Source organism: Pseudorasbora parva, chromosome 1, assembly GCF_024679245.1.
Source record: "Pseudorasbora parva isolate DD20220531a chromosome 1, ASM2467924v1, whole genome shotgun sequence".
In the NCBI taxonomy this organism is placed as follows: Eukaryota; Metazoa; Chordata; class Actinopteri; order Cypriniformes; family Gobionidae; genus Pseudorasbora; species Pseudorasbora parva.
The window spans coordinates 3,413,667-3,431,091 of NC_090172.1; the positions used below are offsets into that span (position 1 = coordinate 3,413,667).

General features: G+C 40.9%; 1 protein-coding gene across 1 annotated transcript; it reads left to right on the forward strand.

Moving 5' to 3' along the window:
* The first annotated feature begins 3,671 nt into the window (after nucleotides 1-3,671).
* On the forward strand, nucleotides 3,672-15,596 carry kcng4b (potassium voltage-gated channel, subfamily G, member 4b). Its single transcript, XM_067448195.1, has 3 exons — nucleotides 3,672-3,849; nucleotides 11,994-12,802; nucleotides 14,649-15,596. Exons 2-3 carry the CDS (start codon nucleotides 12,056-12,058, stop codon nucleotides 15,471-15,473), a joined length of 1,572 nt encoding a protein of 523 aa, XP_067304296.1. The 5' UTR covers nucleotides 3,672-3,849; nucleotides 11,994-12,055; the 3' UTR covers nucleotides 15,474-15,596.
* The last annotated feature ends 1,829 nt before the right edge of the window (nucleotides 15,597-17,425 follow it).

Here is a 17,425-nt window from a genome sequence, read left to right on the forward strand (position 1 = left end):
GCTTAAGCCCAGTCCCAGACTAAAATGCATGTTTGAGCTGTTTTAAATGAAAGTAACTTGCATATCTTAAAATATGTCAGTGCCATTGCTTGGTCTCAATATGCACATAGGTATTTTTTTCTTAGGCCTATATAGTTGTGAATTAATCCATTTAAACTTTTTGCAAATAATAGTGTTTTTTTGTTTTTTTCCAAATATGCACACATTCACTCTTGTTTGTATTTCTAATATGTCAGACGTAAAATGAAATAAATAAATAACAATGTTTCTTGTTTCGTCACATTCAGTTTTATTTAAATGATTGCATATTTTCCATTTAAAATTACGAAATTACATTTGAAAAGTTGGTTTGTATCACTGTATGTTACTGTGGGCTGTAAAACATATCTATTGTAAAATGGTTAATTGTCAAATATTAAATGTTTAGCTACTTATACCTTACCACGCATGCACTCTTTCACTTTAAAAAGTAAAATCGTCGTTCTGGAGTTCTCTATCATCTTCAGTGAACATTAAGCCCCGCCTTCTTTGAGCTGATTGGCCATCATTTTGAAATAGACATTGATGGGGGGAGGGATAATAACACTGATGATCTCTTCATCACGGCTTCTGTTAGTGGGTGGGATATATTAGGCAGCAAGTGAACATTTTGTCCTCAGAGTTGATGTGTTAGAAGCAGAAAAAAATGGGCAAGCGTAAGGATTTGAGCGAGTTTGACAAGGGCCAAATTGTGACGGCTAGACGACTGGGTCAGAGCATCTCCAAAACTGCAGCTCTTGTGGGCTGTTCCCGGTCAGCAGTGGTCAGTATCTATCAAAAGTGCTCCAAGGAAGGAACAGTGGAGAACTGGCCACAGGGTCATGGGCGGCCAAGGCTCATTGATGCACGTGGTTAGCGAAGGCTAGCCCGTGTGGTCCGATCAAACAGACGAGCTACTGGAGCTCAAACTGCTCCAGAAGTTAATGCTGGAAGATAGAATAGAATCACAGGAAACCCTACTTTTAAAAATATATGGTTATTGCTACTGAATTATTGGTACCCCTGGAAAATATGATCAGTGATATTTCATTGAAGTAAAACATTAAAAAAGTGGGGGAAATCACATATGAAATAAATATTTTTCTCCAAAACACACCAGCCACAATTATTGGCACTCCTCAAATTTTTTATGAGTAAAATATCTCAGTAGTATATTCATTAATATTTACATTTTTAGCACACCAGAGAGACTAGGATATTTTGAGTGGACAAAGACTCTCAAATGATCACAGATGGAGAATCACAGAGATCTGTTGTGTCTTGGGGTCAGAAAGCCTGTATCAAACCCCAACATCACCACATGTTGTTTGGGAGTGATTCAAGAAAAACCCTTCTCGCTCATCCAGAAACAAACTCCAGTATATTCTGTGGTCGGATACGGGACCTGGTTCTGTGGAGCTTTTTGGAAGAAAACCCACCAGATAGTACAAACAGGGATAAAAAGTACCCAATGTCCACAGTTAAATATCCCGCTGGATCTTTGATGTTGTGGGCCTATTTTTGTTTTTGCTGGAGGTCATGGACTTCTTGTTTAGATCTATGGAATTATAGATTTTAGCAAATACTAGATTAAAAAATCTAAACCTGACGCTTCTGCTAGAAATCTTATAATGGGCCATGGTTGGGACAATTTTTTTCCACAAAAAAAAAAAAAAAAAATCCAAATCAACACATAAATGTGTCAAATGAGAAAACTCTGAACAAAAGGAGGTCCCCCACACACTTTCAAATATTTTACTTCAATGAAAGGTTATAGAGTTCTGCATATTTTTGTTAATGAAAAATCTAAGGGACTGTTGCTTGACTGGTTACTCTTTCCTTTCCTTATGATTTGTCTGCCCTCTAGGGGTCAGGAATGCTTTTTATCTTGTCATGAGCAGATACCCTACACCTGCAGACCTCTCGAATTTGGATTTAACGAGCTTTGTTTCAACAGCTGGAAAGCAGGACTTCAACTTTGTTATGATTATTTTCTTTAAAAATTACCCTACATTGTAAAAAAGAAAGAAAAAAAAAGTTACACCCTGAAATGTCAAGCACAATCGACTTGGCTGTTTAAGTTATTTCAACTTAAATTATGTTAAACGGACATTTAAAAATGAGTTGCATCTTGTATAACTAAAAAGTTGAACATCTCTTAACTTATTTTGATGAGTTAAAACAGTGTAAAAACCCATGCTGTCATAACTTATTGAACATATAATTTTTTGACCAACTAAAATAGGACTTAAGCAGGCCTACATCTTTAGATGTAATTTCATAATTCTGTCTTTTGAAGTGTAATACTGGATATACTGACAAGCATTTATTATAAACGAAAATGCAATTTATTGTCATTTCTATTGAAACGTATGTCATGCATTTAAATAATTCCTCACATTTGTAAAGATTAAGTTGCAATTTAATAAATTTAAAATATATTAAACAGTTAAAACACAACAGTTGTTATAACCAAAGTTGTTGACATATGTGAGTTGGTGTAGTAAGCATATTAAAATTAGTGTACTTTAAAGCATGACAAAAGATCATTAAATTACAATGGTTTAAAGTGTACTTCATTGTTAAGCTCATTGAAGTGCACTTTTTTTAAAGTCATGAAAGTCTATGGTGCACTACACATAAGTAGGCTACACTTACTGCCATTTAATATTATTAATTAATATTATCTGCAAGTAGTTTTTTTTAAATATACTTTTAAGTGATGAAGTAGGCCTACACTACAAGTGCACATTCAATTAAGCACACTTCTTTTTAAGCAATCCCCCAGAGTTTTACACAGCATTTATATTTCTTCGCCTACTGTGAATAAATATGAGGTTTTCTTGTTTTTCAGAAAGGACAAGCGAGACAAGAGATGCTGAATGTAAGGCGACCTGATGTCAAAGCACTTAATAATAAGGCTCTCCTGTTTCTCTCAGTTCATCCAATTACATGTAACCCGAGAGCTGCAGGTTTAAGAACAGGTTGAACATAACAAACAAACTTGATTACTGAAGAGTAAAGACATCTTCTAGACACCAACTGTTCACTAAATCTCTCTTGATAGCATGTTGCTGTTTATTTTAGGTGGTACGTAAAGGGTCGACACTAGTTCAAGCTCACCATCATCTGACTACAGGAGATTAAAGTTAAGCCCTGATATTCATTAGTCTGTGGATCAGGGGTCGCATGAGTCCCATTCTATATATTACAATCATGGAAGATCTTACAATATGGTTTTAAGTATGATTCAGGATCATGTTGTGCCTAAGAGCACCCCTTTTTATCTAAGACAGTGTTCAATAACTATAATTTAATAATAGGCTATTCTGCGAAGTAATATAGTTCGTTAGCCTAGTTTTAGGATGTAGCCTATTATGTTGGAAAGAAATCCAGCAACTGAATAAAGTTCATATTTAATGGCGCCATATTTAATTTGTACACAAATGAAATCTTTCACGCGTTTTGTGTACTATTTGTTGTGACTAAAAGCTGAAGCGGGGCGTGCGCGCGCAGCCGGTGGTGTTTAATATCGGAAAAGCAGAGGGATAAACAACGCCAGACCTTCGGAGGACAGCGGTGTTAGATAATCGGTTTTTATATTTTATATTTATGAGACAGGCAGATTATTCCTGTCCATCTGACCAGAGAGACGCAAATGAACAGCTCATGGCAACATACCGCTTCCAAGATGGGACGAGGAACTTCATCCCATCGACTTTTTAAACTGATGATATATTTTCTTAGCTGAATAATATAATAATATTGTGACAGATGAGTAAATCTAGGGCTATTAGGATGACTGAACCCTTAACATTTCATTCAAAGCAGGTAAGTGCTGAAACTTTTGTTTTTAAGTTATATCACCATGGTTTGCATTGACAGACAGTCATTGTGGTAAGTTATTTATTGTCGTTGTGAATGTGTTGATTAGTAAGTGACTTGAAGTTCCATGTACACTGTAAAAAACTTCCTGATAATCTTGAATGTGCTTCATTTGGTAATAGTTAAATTAAAAGACCTTACCAATTAACTTGGTCATTTATAAGAGGAAGAAGAGGTGAGTCAACATATGTGAATGAGAGGACACTTAAAGGTATAGTTCACCCTAAAATTAAAATTCTGTCATCATTTACTCGCCCTCATGTCGTTTTACACACCCGAAAGAACCTTTGAAACTGAATTTAAGCTATGTTAATAAGTTTCTGTCACTGTAGTAACCAAAACTGAAAAGATCCAAAAATGCTGTCATAAAACCAATATGTATAAATTGAGCTAAAAAGATGTGTTTGATTTATATGATGAAATAATATAATTTAGGCTTTTATTCACATAAATAGAGCACATCACATATGGTAAACACCTAAACCAATGAGATTTGTTCTGGAATGTGGCGCATGAACAAGCTTTCGTGTTTCTCAAATGCATATGTGTGTCGATTAGCGTTTAGATGTAAATAGCTGTTCATCATAGAGCGATTGTATCTCTTCTCAAGACTTTAATTAAAACACTGGATGGATTAGTAACCAATGGTTAAAGTCACCTTTATAACCTGGTTACCTTTCAATGAAGGGGCAGAAACCTCTCAGATTTCATTAAAAATATCTTAAAGGGTTAGTTCACTCAGAAATTCTGTCATTACTCACCCTCATGTCGTTCCAAACCCGTAAAACTTTTGTTCATCTTTGGAACACAAAGGAAGATCTTTTTGATGAAATATGGCAGATTTCTGTCTCTCCATTGACAGCTACGCAACTACCACTGTGACGCTTCAAAAAGTGCATAAAGTGCATCTAATGAAACTCAATCGCTTTATATGATAAATAGATTTAATTTGGTCTGTTATTCATATATAAACATTGATCAGCGAAAATAAACAGTAGCTCAACCGAACCTGCTTGTGCACGAGAACAAACCTCTTGCTGAAGCTCAAACGTGCTGCGTAACATGAGAATGAACCTCATTGGTTCTTGCTGAAGCTCAAACGTGCTGCGTAACACAAGAATGAACCTCATTGGCTATTGCTGAAGCTCAAACGTGCTGCGTAACACAAGAATGAACCTCATTGGCTATTGCTGAAGCTCAAACGTGCTGCGTAACACAAGAATGAACCTCATTGGCTATTGCTGAAGCTCAAACGTGCTGCGTAACACAAGAATGAACCTCATTGGCTATTGCTGAAGCTCAAACGTGCTGCGTAACACAAGAATGAACCTCATTGGTTCTTGCTGAAGCTCAAACGTGCTGCGTAACACTAGAATGAACCTCATTGGTTCTTGCTGAAGCTCAAACGTGCTGCGTAACACGAGAATGAACCTCATTGGTTCTCGCTGAAGCTCAAACGTGCTGCGTAACACTAGAATGAACCTCATTGGGTCTTGCTGAAGCTCAAACGTGCTGCGTAACACGAGAATGAACCTCATTGATTCTCGCTGAAGCTCAAACGTGCTGCGTAACACAAGAATGAACCTCATTGGCTATTGCTGAAGCTCAAACGTGCTGCGTAACACAAGAATGAACCTCATTGGTTCTTGCTGAAGCTCAAACGTGCTGCGTAACACTAGAATGAACCTCATTGGTTCTTGCTGAAGCTCAAACGTGCTGCGTAACACGAGAATGAACCTCATTGGTTCTCGCTGAAGCTCAAACGTGCTGCGTAACACTAGAATGAACCTCATTGGGTCTTGCTGAAGCTCAAACGTGCTGCGTAACACGAGAATGAACCTCATTGGTTCTCGCTGAAGCTCAAACGTGCTGCGTAACACTAGAATGAACCTCATTGGTTCTCGCTGAAGCTCAAACGTGCTGCGTAACACTAGAATGAACCTCATTGGGTCTTGCTGAAGCTCAAACGTGATGCGTAACACGAGAATGAACCTCATTGGTTCTCGCTGAAGCTCAAACGTGCTGCGTAACACGAGAATGAACCTCATTGGGTCTTGCTGAAGCTCAAACGTGCTGCGTAACACGAGAATGAAACTCATTGATTCTCGCAGAAGCTCAAAAGTGCTGCGTAACACAAGAATGAACCTCATTGGTTCTTGCTGAAGCTCAAACGTGCTGCGTAACACGAGAATGAACCTCATTGGGTCTTGCTGAAGCTCAAACGTGCTGCGTAACACGAGAATGAAACTCATTGATTCTCGCAGAAGCTCAAAAGTGCTGCGTAACACAAGAATGAACCTCATTGGTTCTTGCTGAAGCTCAAACGTGCTGCGTAACACGAGAATGAACCTCATTGGGTCTTGCTGAAGCTCAAACGTGCTGCGTAACACGAGAATGAAACTCATTGATTCTCGCAGAAGCTCAAAAGTGCTGCGTAACACAAGAATGAACCTCATTGGTTCTTGCTGAAGCTCAAACGTGATGCGTAACACAAGAATGAACCTCATTGGTTCTTGAGAAGCTCAAACGTGATGCGTAACACAAGAATGAACCTCATTGGGTCTTGAGAAGCTCAAACGTGCTGCGTAACACAAGAATGAACCTCATTGGTTCTTGAGAAGCTCAAACGTGCTGCGTAACACGAGAATGAACCTCATTGGTTCTTGAGAAGCTCAAACGTGATGCGTAACACAAGAATGAACCTCATTGGTTCTTGAGAAGCTCAAACGTGATGCGTAACACAAGAATGAACCTCATTGGGTCTTGAGAAGCTCAAACGTGATGCGTAACACAAGAATGAACCTCATTGGTTCTTGAGAAGCTCAAACGTGCTGCGTAACTCTAGAATGAACCTCATTGGGTCTTGCTGAAGCTCAAACGTGCTGCGTAACACGAGAATGAACCTCATTGGTTCTTGAGAAGCTCAAACGTGATGCGTAACACAAGAATGAACCTCATTGGTTCTTGAGAAGCTCAAACGTGATGCGTAACACAAGAATGAACCTCATTGGGTCTTGCTGAAGCTCAAACGTGCTGCGTAACACGAGAATGAACCTCATTGGGTCTTGCTGAAGCTCAAACGTGATGCGTAACACGAGAATGAACCTCATTGGTTCTTGAGAAGCTCAAACGTGATGCGTAACACGAGAATGAACCTCATTGGCTATTGCTGAAGCTCAAACGTGCTGCGTAACACGAGAATGAACCTCATTGATTCTCGCTGAAGCTCAAACGTGCTGCGTAACACGAGAATGAACCTCATTGATTCTCGCAGAAGCTCAAACGTGATGCGTAACACAAGAATGAACCTCATTGGTTCTTGAGAAGCTCAAACGTGATGCGTAACACAAGAATGAACCTCATTGGGTCTTGCTGAAGCTCAAACGTGCTGCGTAACACGAGAATGAACCTCATTGGGTCTTGCTGAAGCTCAAACGTGCTGCGTAACACAAGAATGAACCTCATTGGTTCTTGAGAAGCTCAAACGTGATGCGTAACACAAGAATGAACCTCATTGTTTCTTGAGAAGCTCAAACGTGATGCGTAACACAAGAATGAACCTCATTGGGTCTTGCTGAAGCTCAAACGTGATGCGTAACAGAAGAATGAACCTCATTGGGTCTTGCTGAAGCTCAAACGTGCTGCGTAACACGAGAATGAACCTCATTGGGTCTTGCTGAAGCTCAAACGTGATGCGTAACACGAGAATGAACCTCATTGGTTCTTGAGAAGCTCAAACGTGATGCGTAACACAAGAATGAACCTCATTGGCTATTGCTGAAGCTCAAACGTGCTGCGTAACACGAGAATGAACCTCATTGATCCTCGCTGAAGCTCAAACGTGATGCGTAACACGAGAATGAACCTCATTGATCCTCGCTGAAGCTCAAACGTGATGCGTAACACGAGAATGAACCTCATTGGGTCTTGCTGAAGCTCAAACGTGCTGCGTAACACAAGAATGAACCTCATTGGTTCTTGCTGAAGCTCAAACGTGCTGCGTAACTCTAGAATGAACCTCATTGGTTCTTGAGAAGCTCAAACGTGATGCGTAACACAAGAATGAACCTCATTGGTTCTTGAGAAGCTCAAACGTGATGCGTAACACAAGAATGAACCTCATTGGGTCTTGCTGAAGCTCAAACGTGATGCGTAACACAAGAATGAACCTCATTGGGTCTTGCTGAAGCTCAAACGTGCTGCGTAACTCTAGAATGAACCTCATTGGTTCTTGAGAAGCTCAAACGTGATGCGTAACACGAGAATGAACCTCATTGGGTCTTGCTGAAGCTCAAACGTGCTGCGTAACTCTAGAATGAACCTCATTGGTTCTTGAGAAGCTCAAACGTGATGCGTAACACGAGAATGAACCTCATTGGGTCTTGCTGAAGCTCAAACGTGCTGCGTAACACGAGAATTAACCTCATTTGTTCTTGAGAAGCTCAAACGTGATGCGTAACACAAGAATGAACCTCATTGGTTCTTGAGAAGCTCAAACGTGTTGCGTAACACAAGAATGAACCTCATTGGTTCTTGAGAAGCTCAAACGTGATGCGTAACACAAGAATGAACCTCATTGGGTCTTGCTGAAGCTCAAACGTGATGCGTAACACAAGAACGAACCTCATTGGTTCTTGAGAAGCTCAAACGTGATGCGTAACACAAGAATAAACCTCATTGGTTCTCGCTGAAGCTCAAACGTGATGCGTAACACAAGAATGAACCTCATTGGGTCTTGCTGAAGCTCAAATGTGATGCATAACACGAGAATGAACCTCATTGGTTCTCGCTGAAGCTCAAACGTGCTGCGTAACACAAGAATGAACCTCATTGGGTCTTGTTGAAGCGCAAACGTGATGCGTAACACGAGAATGAACCTCATTGGGTCTTGCTGAAGCTCAAACGTGCTGCGTAACACGAGAATGAACCTCCTTGGTTCTTGAGAAGCTCAAACGTGATGCGTAACACAAGAATGAACCTCATTGGTTCTTGAGAAGCTCAAACGTGATGCGTAACACAAGAATGAACCTCATTGGGTCTTGCTGAAGCTCAAACGTGCTGCGTAACACGAGAATGAACCTCATTGGTTCTTGAGAAGCTCAAACGTGATGCGTAACACAAGAATGAACCTCATTGGTTCTTGAGAAGCTCAAACGTGATGCGTAACACAAGAATGAACTTCATTGGGTCTTGCTGAAGCTCAAACGTGATGCGTAACACAAGAATGAATCTCATTGGTTCTCGCTGAAGCTCAAACGTGATGCGTAACACAAGAATGATCCTCATTGGGTCTTGCTGAAGCTCAAATGTGATGCATAACACGAGAATGAACCTCATTGGTTCTCGCTGAAGCTCAAATGTGATGCATAACACGAGAATGAACCTCATTGGTTCTCGCTGAAGCTCAAACGTGATGCGTAACACAAGAATGAACCTCATTGGGTCTTGCTGAAGCTCAAACGTGCTGCGTAACACGAGAATGAACCTCATTGGGTCTTGCTGAAGCTCAAACGTGCTGCGTAACACAAGAATGAACCTCATTGGTTCTTGAGAAGCTCAAACGTGATGCGTAACACAAGAATGAACCTCATTGGTTCTTGAGAAGCTCAAACGTGATGCGTAACACAAGAATGAACCTCATTGGGTCTTGCTGAAGCTCAAACGTGATGCGTAACAGAAGAATGAACCTCATTGGGTCTTGCTGAAGCTCAAACGTGCTGCGTAACACGAGAATGAACCTCATTGGGTCTTGCTGAAGCTCAAACGTGATGCGTAACACGAGAATGAACCTCATTGGTTCTTGAGAAGCTCAAACGTGATGCGTAACACAAGAATGAACCTCATTGGCTATTGCTGAAGCTCAAACGTGCTGCGTAACACGAGAATGAACCTCATTGATCCTCGCTGAAGCTCAAACGTGATGCGTAACACGAGAATGAACCTCATTGATCCTCGCTGAAGCTCAAACGTGATGCGTAACACGAGAATGAACCTCATTGGGTCTTGCTGAAGCTCAAACGTGCTGCGTAACACAAGAATGAACCTCATTGGTTCTTGCTGAAGCTCAAACGTGCTGCGTAACTCTAGAATGAACCTCATTGGTTCTTGAGAAGCTCAAACGTGATGCGTAACACAAGAATGAACCTCATTGGTTCTTGAGAAGCTCAAACGTGATGCGTAACACAAGAATGAACCTCATTGGGTCTTGCTGAAGCTCAAACGTGATGCGTAACACAAGAATGAACCTCATTGGGTCTTGCTGAAGCTCAAACGTGCTGCGTAACTCTAGAATGAACCTCATTGGTTCTTGAGAAGCTCAAACGTGATGCGTAACACGAGAATGAACCTCATTGGGTCTTGCTGAAGCTCAAACGTGCTGCGTAACTCTAGAATGAACCTCATTGGTTCTTGAGAAGCTCAAACGTGATGCGTAACACGAGAATGAACCTCATTGGGTCTTGCTGAAGCTCAAACGTGCTGCGTAACACGAGAATGAACCTCATTTGTTCTTGAGAAGCTCAAACGTGATGCGTAACACAAGAATGAACCTCATTGGTTCTTGAGAAGCTCAAACGTGTTGCGTAACACAAGAATGAACCTCATTGGTTCTTGAGAAGCTCAAACGTGATGCGTAACACAAGAATGAACCTCATTGGGTCTTGCTGAAGCTCAAACGTGATGCGTAACACAAGAATGAACCTCATTGGTTCTTGAGAAGCTCAAACGTGATGCGTAACACAAGAATAAACCTCATTGGTTCTCGCTGAAGCTCAAACGTGATGCGTAACACAAGAATGAACCTCATTGGGTCTTGCTGAAGCTCAAATGTGATGCATAACACGAGAATGAACCTCATTGGTTCTCGCTGAAGCTCAAACGTGCTGCGTAACACAAGAATGAACCTCATTGGGTCTTGCTGAAGCTCAAACGTGATGCGTAACACGAGAATGAACCTCATTGGGTCTTGCTGAAGCTCAAACGTGCTGCGTAACACGAGAATGAACCTCCTTGGTTCTTGAGAAGCTCAAACGTGATGCGTAACACAAGAATGAACCTCATTGGTTCTTGAGAAGCTCAAACGTGATGCGTAACACAAGAATGAACCTCATTGGTTCTTGAGAAGCTCAAACGTGATGCGTAACACAAGAATGATCCTCATTGGGTCTTGCTGAAGCTCAAATGTGATGCATAACACGAGAATGAACCTCATTGGTTCTCGCTGAAGCTCAAATGTGATGCATAACACGAGAATGAACCTCATTGGTTCTCGCTGAAGCTCAAACGTGATGCGTAACACAAGAATGAACCTCATTGGTTCTTGCTGAAGCTCAAACGTAATGCGTAACACGAGAATGAACCTCATTGGGTCTTGCTGAAGCTCAAACGTGCTGCGTAACACGAGAATGAACCTCATTGGTTCTTGAGAAGCTCAAACGTGATGCGTAACACAAGAATGAACCTCATTGGTTCTTGAGAAGCTCAAACGTGATGCGTAACACAAGAATGAACCTCATTGGTTCTTGAGAAGCTCAAACGTGATGCGTAACACAAGAATGAACCTCATTGGGTCTTGCTGAAGCTCAAACGTGATGCGTAACACAAGAATGAACCTCATTGGTTCTTGAGAAGCTCAAACGTGATGCGTAACACAAGAATAAACCTCATTGGTTCTCGCTGAAGCTCAAACGTGATGCGTAACACAAGAATGAACCTCATTGGTTCTTGAGAAGCTCAAACGTGATGCGTAACACAAGAATGAACCTCATTGGTTCTTGCACGCAAAGGGAACAAGCTTGAGCTTCCGTTTACCAAAACTGATGTGTGAGTTGATTAAGGCTGAGCAATTTTATCGATTCTGCTATATACATCGATATTTTTCAATTTGTAGAAATTTTTTACCTGCATTATTATGCCATTATCATTATTTTAGATGAAAATGGTCTCAGAACGACAATATTCAATTATTTCTTGGCCAATTTATCGTCCAGCAAAATTTGTTATCGTGACAGGCCTATGACAGACCTAGAAACAATGCATCCTGCATGTTGATATTATTGATGTTGCAATAAAATAATGCTCTTTGTTTGCAGTGCTCCGCCAGCTCCGGTGCTTAAGCTTACACATACTCCTTTCAGATCATTGACATGCCACCATGCCCATCATCAGCAATGCCAACCATGACTTTAGCAATCTCTCAGTCAGCACAGACGACAGCAGTCTTGACCTGTTTTTCACAGAAATTCCAGAGACCGAAACCATCAAAGGTGTGTACTTTCAACGGGCCCAGCGACTGCATGGCATCTCGACCCTCAGAGATGTTGACCACAGTAAACTAGCCCTAATAAACGTCGGAGGGGATCGCTACACCTTTCCCTGGAGCACATTGGAGGATTTCCCGCTCTCTCGTTTGGGACAGCTTCGTCAGTGCAGCAGCCCGGAGGATATCGCCCAGATTTGTGACGACTATGATGAGGTCCGGCGAGAGTTTTTTTTTGACCGCAGCTCTGTGGCCTTTCGGGTCATCCTTAACTTCCTCGCTGCGGGCAAACTCAGGCTTCTGCGGCATGTCTGTGCCGTCTCACTGTCTGATGAACTCACCTATTGGGGCATCGACCCAATTCACATGGAGCGCTGCTGCCGACGCAAGATGTTGTCCCGTGTGGAGGAAGTTGGAGAGAAGAAAAAGAGGGAGGAAGAGAGGAGGCAGAAGCGGCTAGCTCTTCAGAGGCCTATGGCACAAGAAAAGGGCTATATCGGGCTCATGAGCCGGCTGCAGGAAATAGTGGAAAACCCTCATTCTGGCTGGCCTGGCAGGATTTTTGCATGCTTCTCCGTTGTCATGATTGCCGTGACGGTTATCAGCTTGTGTATCAGCACCATTCCTGATCCGGATGACAAGGTTAGTGCACAAGATCCCTCTTTATATATACATTGTGTTTGTGTTTTTTCTTTTTTAAGGGGATACCGTACCATGATACTTTGGTAATGCACTATAATAGGTATGGCTTAAAGGGTTACTTCAGCGATTAGCATATGGCTTTGTATTAGTAGAAACCCTGGAGTATATTCAAATGATTGTGCTTCCCTCCCTCATGTCCCTCTGAGACAAGAGATTCATGCATTTTAATTCTGGAAAAAATCCTCTGATGATGCAAATATCGTCAATTTGCATCATCTGAGGAATTTTTGGCCAGAGGCTAAAGACTATAGCCAGCAGAGGGAGCCATTTCCTCATGTTTTCAAGGGTGGGAGATCGCACTCACAGCTCAGCTCGCAGCTGCAGGCATTCTTGTAAATGGAGCTATGCTGAGCAATGTAAGTGTTTTAACTTCTCAAATTAATTCCTTTGAAAGTTAAGCTTCCAAAGGCATACACTGAAAGCGTGCCAGACTGAACACACGCTGTGAACGACTGCCGCGAGCGCGGACACATTTACCTCAGCTCTCATCACGAGAGCTCATCAGCTCATCAGGAATGTATGTAATTTGACTCCTGCTGCGTTTGTGCTCACACTACCTCAGCGGCTAAATCACATGTTGAACACACGTTCAGTTTTAATTGTAGTGTCTGTTCTCTAACTGAGCTGATTTTATGAAAATGAACGCCGTCCCGGTGGGAAAGTGAAAGTGATCCAGAAATCCAGTAGCGTTGGCTTTGGGAGTGGCCTCGTAGGGCAGTGAAGCATTCTGGGAATTGTAGTCTTTCATCTCCATGAGACTCACATGAGTACTTCAGCTCGGTGCAGTAAAAAGTCTCAGCTGAAAAATCCTCCCTCACATCCCCCCCTCCCTCTCTCATTTCTGTCAATCAGGGAGCGGGGACTTTTTACATATTCTCGAAGTACTCGAAGTACTCTCAGAAGTGCTATTCCGCCATACATTATAGTTCTCCATCTTCATCCGCTAAGAAAAGTGCCTCGTTTTATTTTATGTCATCATACTTGATCGTTCAACTATTGGTGTAACTGTATTTAAATAGGGAAAACGTGGAGGTGTTTGTTCGCTTCTAAGTGGATCTCTGTTTGGTACCATAGTGAATGAACTGGGCTTAGTGGGCTAAGCTAAATGCTATCAGATCGTCACCGTGTGTCAGAGAGATTAAGTGCACGCACTGAGACGAGAGAGGTATGTATCAACTCGTTTTAGTTAAGGGAATAACAGTTTAAAATGAAAAAATGGTGACGTATCCCTTTAAGCGCAATAAGACATGAAAGAGAACTTAGTTTAATACTTATGGGATGCTCCGTCTGACGTCCAGCTTTCTGTCCCCGTGCTTTGGCTGTGTGTGTGTGTGTGTGTGTGTGTGTGTGTGTGTGTGTGAATGTGTGTGTGCGTTCAGAAAACCATCAGAAGTTTATACTGGCTTTAAAACGCATGCAGATCATAAACGTTCATGATGATGAAGATCTGCAGTGTGACATGAGCGCGATAGAGATGATCATCAAAACCAAACAGGTTTTTTTTAGTGTTAGTATCTGAGGCATGAGCTGTACAGGCTCCGCCCTCGTCTGGAAAAGGGGGCGGAGATCAATAGCTCATTTGCATTTAAAGAAACATGCATGAAAACGGCATGTTTTTCCTTCCACTCAAAAATTGACATTTACAACATGATATAATAAATGATCTGTGGGGTGTTTAGAGCTGAAACTTCACACACACACACATTCCGGGAACATGTGAGACTTATGTTAGATCTAAAATTAAAATTAAACATTGATCTGATTTCTGCTTATTGTTCTTTTCTAGGGTGAATGCTCAGAAAAGTGTCGCAACATATTCATCGTGGAAACGGTGTGCGTGGCTTGGTTCTCCATGGAGTTTCTGTTGCGATTCCTGCAGGCCCAAAACAAACTGCAGTTTGTTCGAAATCCACTTAATGTCATCGACGTCATAGCCATCCTGCCATACTACATTTCTCTGGTTGTCGATAGTGAAGACGAGTCTGAAGAAGCTGAGCGTCATGGATATTTGGATAAGCTGGGTTTAATTCTGCGGGTCATGCGCGCCCTGCGGATCCTGTATGTGATGCGATTGGCACGACACTCGCTCGGCCTTCAGACGCTTGGTCTTACGATGCAGCGGAGCATGCGAGAATTTGGACTCCTGCTTCTCTTTCTCTGCGTGGCCGTGGCTCTTTTCTCACCTCTTGTCCATTTGGCGGAGAAGGAATTCACCAAGGGCAAAGTCACCGGCCATCACAGCTTCAGCAGCATTCCTTCTTCCTATTGGTGGGCTATCATATCAATGACGACCGTTGGCTATGGGGATATGGTACCGTACAGCATACCTGGCCAGGTTGTGGCCTTCAGCAGCATACTGAGTGGTATTCTCATAATGGCTTTTCCAGCTACATCTATCTTCCATGTGTTTTCTCGTTCATATCACGAGCTGAAGCGCGAGAATGAAATGATTTGTAAAGAAGAGCGAGTGGCCATCCTGGATGCCAGTGCTAAAGAAGACGCCCAGAGGGTGTTGGAAAGACGCTCTTTGACTTTGTTATACTGTAAAGATCTATGCAATGGCACAATTGATCAGCCGACCCTCACTGCGATGCAGTGCAATGATATCTGATCCATTGATTCTTATTGTCTTCATGTGATTCTAAACCCCTGGTTTTCACAGACAAGGCTTAAAGGGTTAGTTTACCCAAAAATGAAATTGATGTCATTAATGACTCCCCCTAATGTCGTTCCACACCCGTAAGACCTCCGTTCATCTTATATTTAGTCTGAGAGCGTATGCAAGTGTATGCACACTATACTGTCCATGTCCAGAAAGAGAATAAAAAAATCAGTGGGTTAATTAGATTCAATTCATGATACAATTAGATACAATTCACGAATCATGAATCAATACGCTGATTCACAACCGTTTGAATCTTTATTTGAGGATTGAAAACAAACCCGGAAGAGAAGACAATGCTGAATAAAGTCGTAGTTTTTGTTATTTTTGGACCCAAATGTATTTTGGATGCTTCAAGAGACTCTAATTAACCCACTGATGTCTCATATGGACTACTGTGATGATGTTTTTATTCCCTTTCTGGACATGGACAGTATAGTGTGCATACACTTGCATACGCTCTCGGACTAAATATAAAATATCCTCAACTGTGTGTGAAGATAATGTTTACAAGAGGAGAATTGAATAATGTAATAAGTAAATCAGGAAAAACAACACCGGGGAGTGATCAAATATGTTATGATAAAGTATTTAAGTGATAAGAGTAAAGAAATGGTAATACATTTATATAATAAGGTATGGGAAGGGAGTGTGCCAAAACTGTGGAAAGAATCGGTTATTGTCCCAATATGTCAGCCAGGTAAGGATTCGAGTTGGGCAGGTAGTTATAGAGCGATTGCTTTGACATCCCATGTAGGGAAAATTATGGAAAAAATTATAAATCAAAGATTAAAGTATTATTTTGAGACAAAGGTAATATTAAAGGATTACCAGAGCGGATTTAGAAAGGGACAAAGCACAATAGATCCGGCTCTATGTTTAGAGAGGGAAATTAGAAAAGCTCAAATTAATAAAGAAAGTACAGTAGCTGTATTTTTTGACGTTGAGAAGGTGTACGATATGTTCACTGCAAAAAATGCTTTTCTCACTTGCAAATGTCTTATTTCTAGTCCAAACATCTAAAAATTCTTAAAACAAGAAGTGTTGACTAGACAAGCAAAAGTTATTGTCTTATCATAATTTAAACAGAAAACAAGATAATTTTTCTTACCCCATTGGCAGATTATTTATCTTATTTTAAGCAAACACTCTCTTAGTTTTGAGTTATTTTTCCCCAAAACAAGGCTATATTTTTTACTTGTCTAATAAATGTTTCTTAATGTAAGAATATTTAGATGTTAAGACTAGAAACAAGACAAAAATACTAAGTAAGAAAAGCATTTTTTGCAGTGTGATTTTTAGCCAGAACTCACACGTTAAACACATTTAACTAGCTTGACACAGATAGATCACTCAAATCAGAAAGAATGTGCAGGTTTATGGTGACGGCGATGGACATGAACGGGAAGTTGTAGTTTTTTTGTACCTTCTACAAACAGGTAGCTCTTATTCACACATGCAATTGTTCTCTCTAATGCATTCAAACAAATGTAATCTCACAGTGCTTTTCTGCTCACAGTTATCTGTATCTGATTTTGAATGAGCAGAAATCTGTAATGTGACCTGTAGATAAAATAACTGATGAAAACATACTATTTTCATCTTTCTAAACTGAATTTGCTCTGCAAAAACCAGCAATGATATTTAACTTTTAATGCTGATAAAGCCTAATAAGCTTAGCATGTCGTAGGATGTTTGTTTTTTTTGCTCACTAGTGTTGTAATAAACCACGTTGAAACTATCTCCTATTGTATTTTTCTTTTTTTATTCATGTAATGTATGTTATAAACCAAAACTTTTGTGATATTTCAAGCTCAGGGAAATGGTGAACCTGGGGCCTGTACCATGAAGCCGGTTTAGCTGGCTAGCCAGATTTGTTTAAGCTTAGTTTGTGCCAATTA

Coding starts and splice junctions, on each gene's coding strand:
- kcng4b (XM_067448195.1), top strand. CDS start 12,056: ATGCCCATCATCAGCAATGCCAACCATGACTTTAGCAATCTCTCAGTC. Junction 12,803..14,648: donor TTCCTGATCCGGATGACAAG/GTTAGTGCACAA, acceptor GTTCTTTTCTAG/GGTGAATGCTCAGAAAAGTG.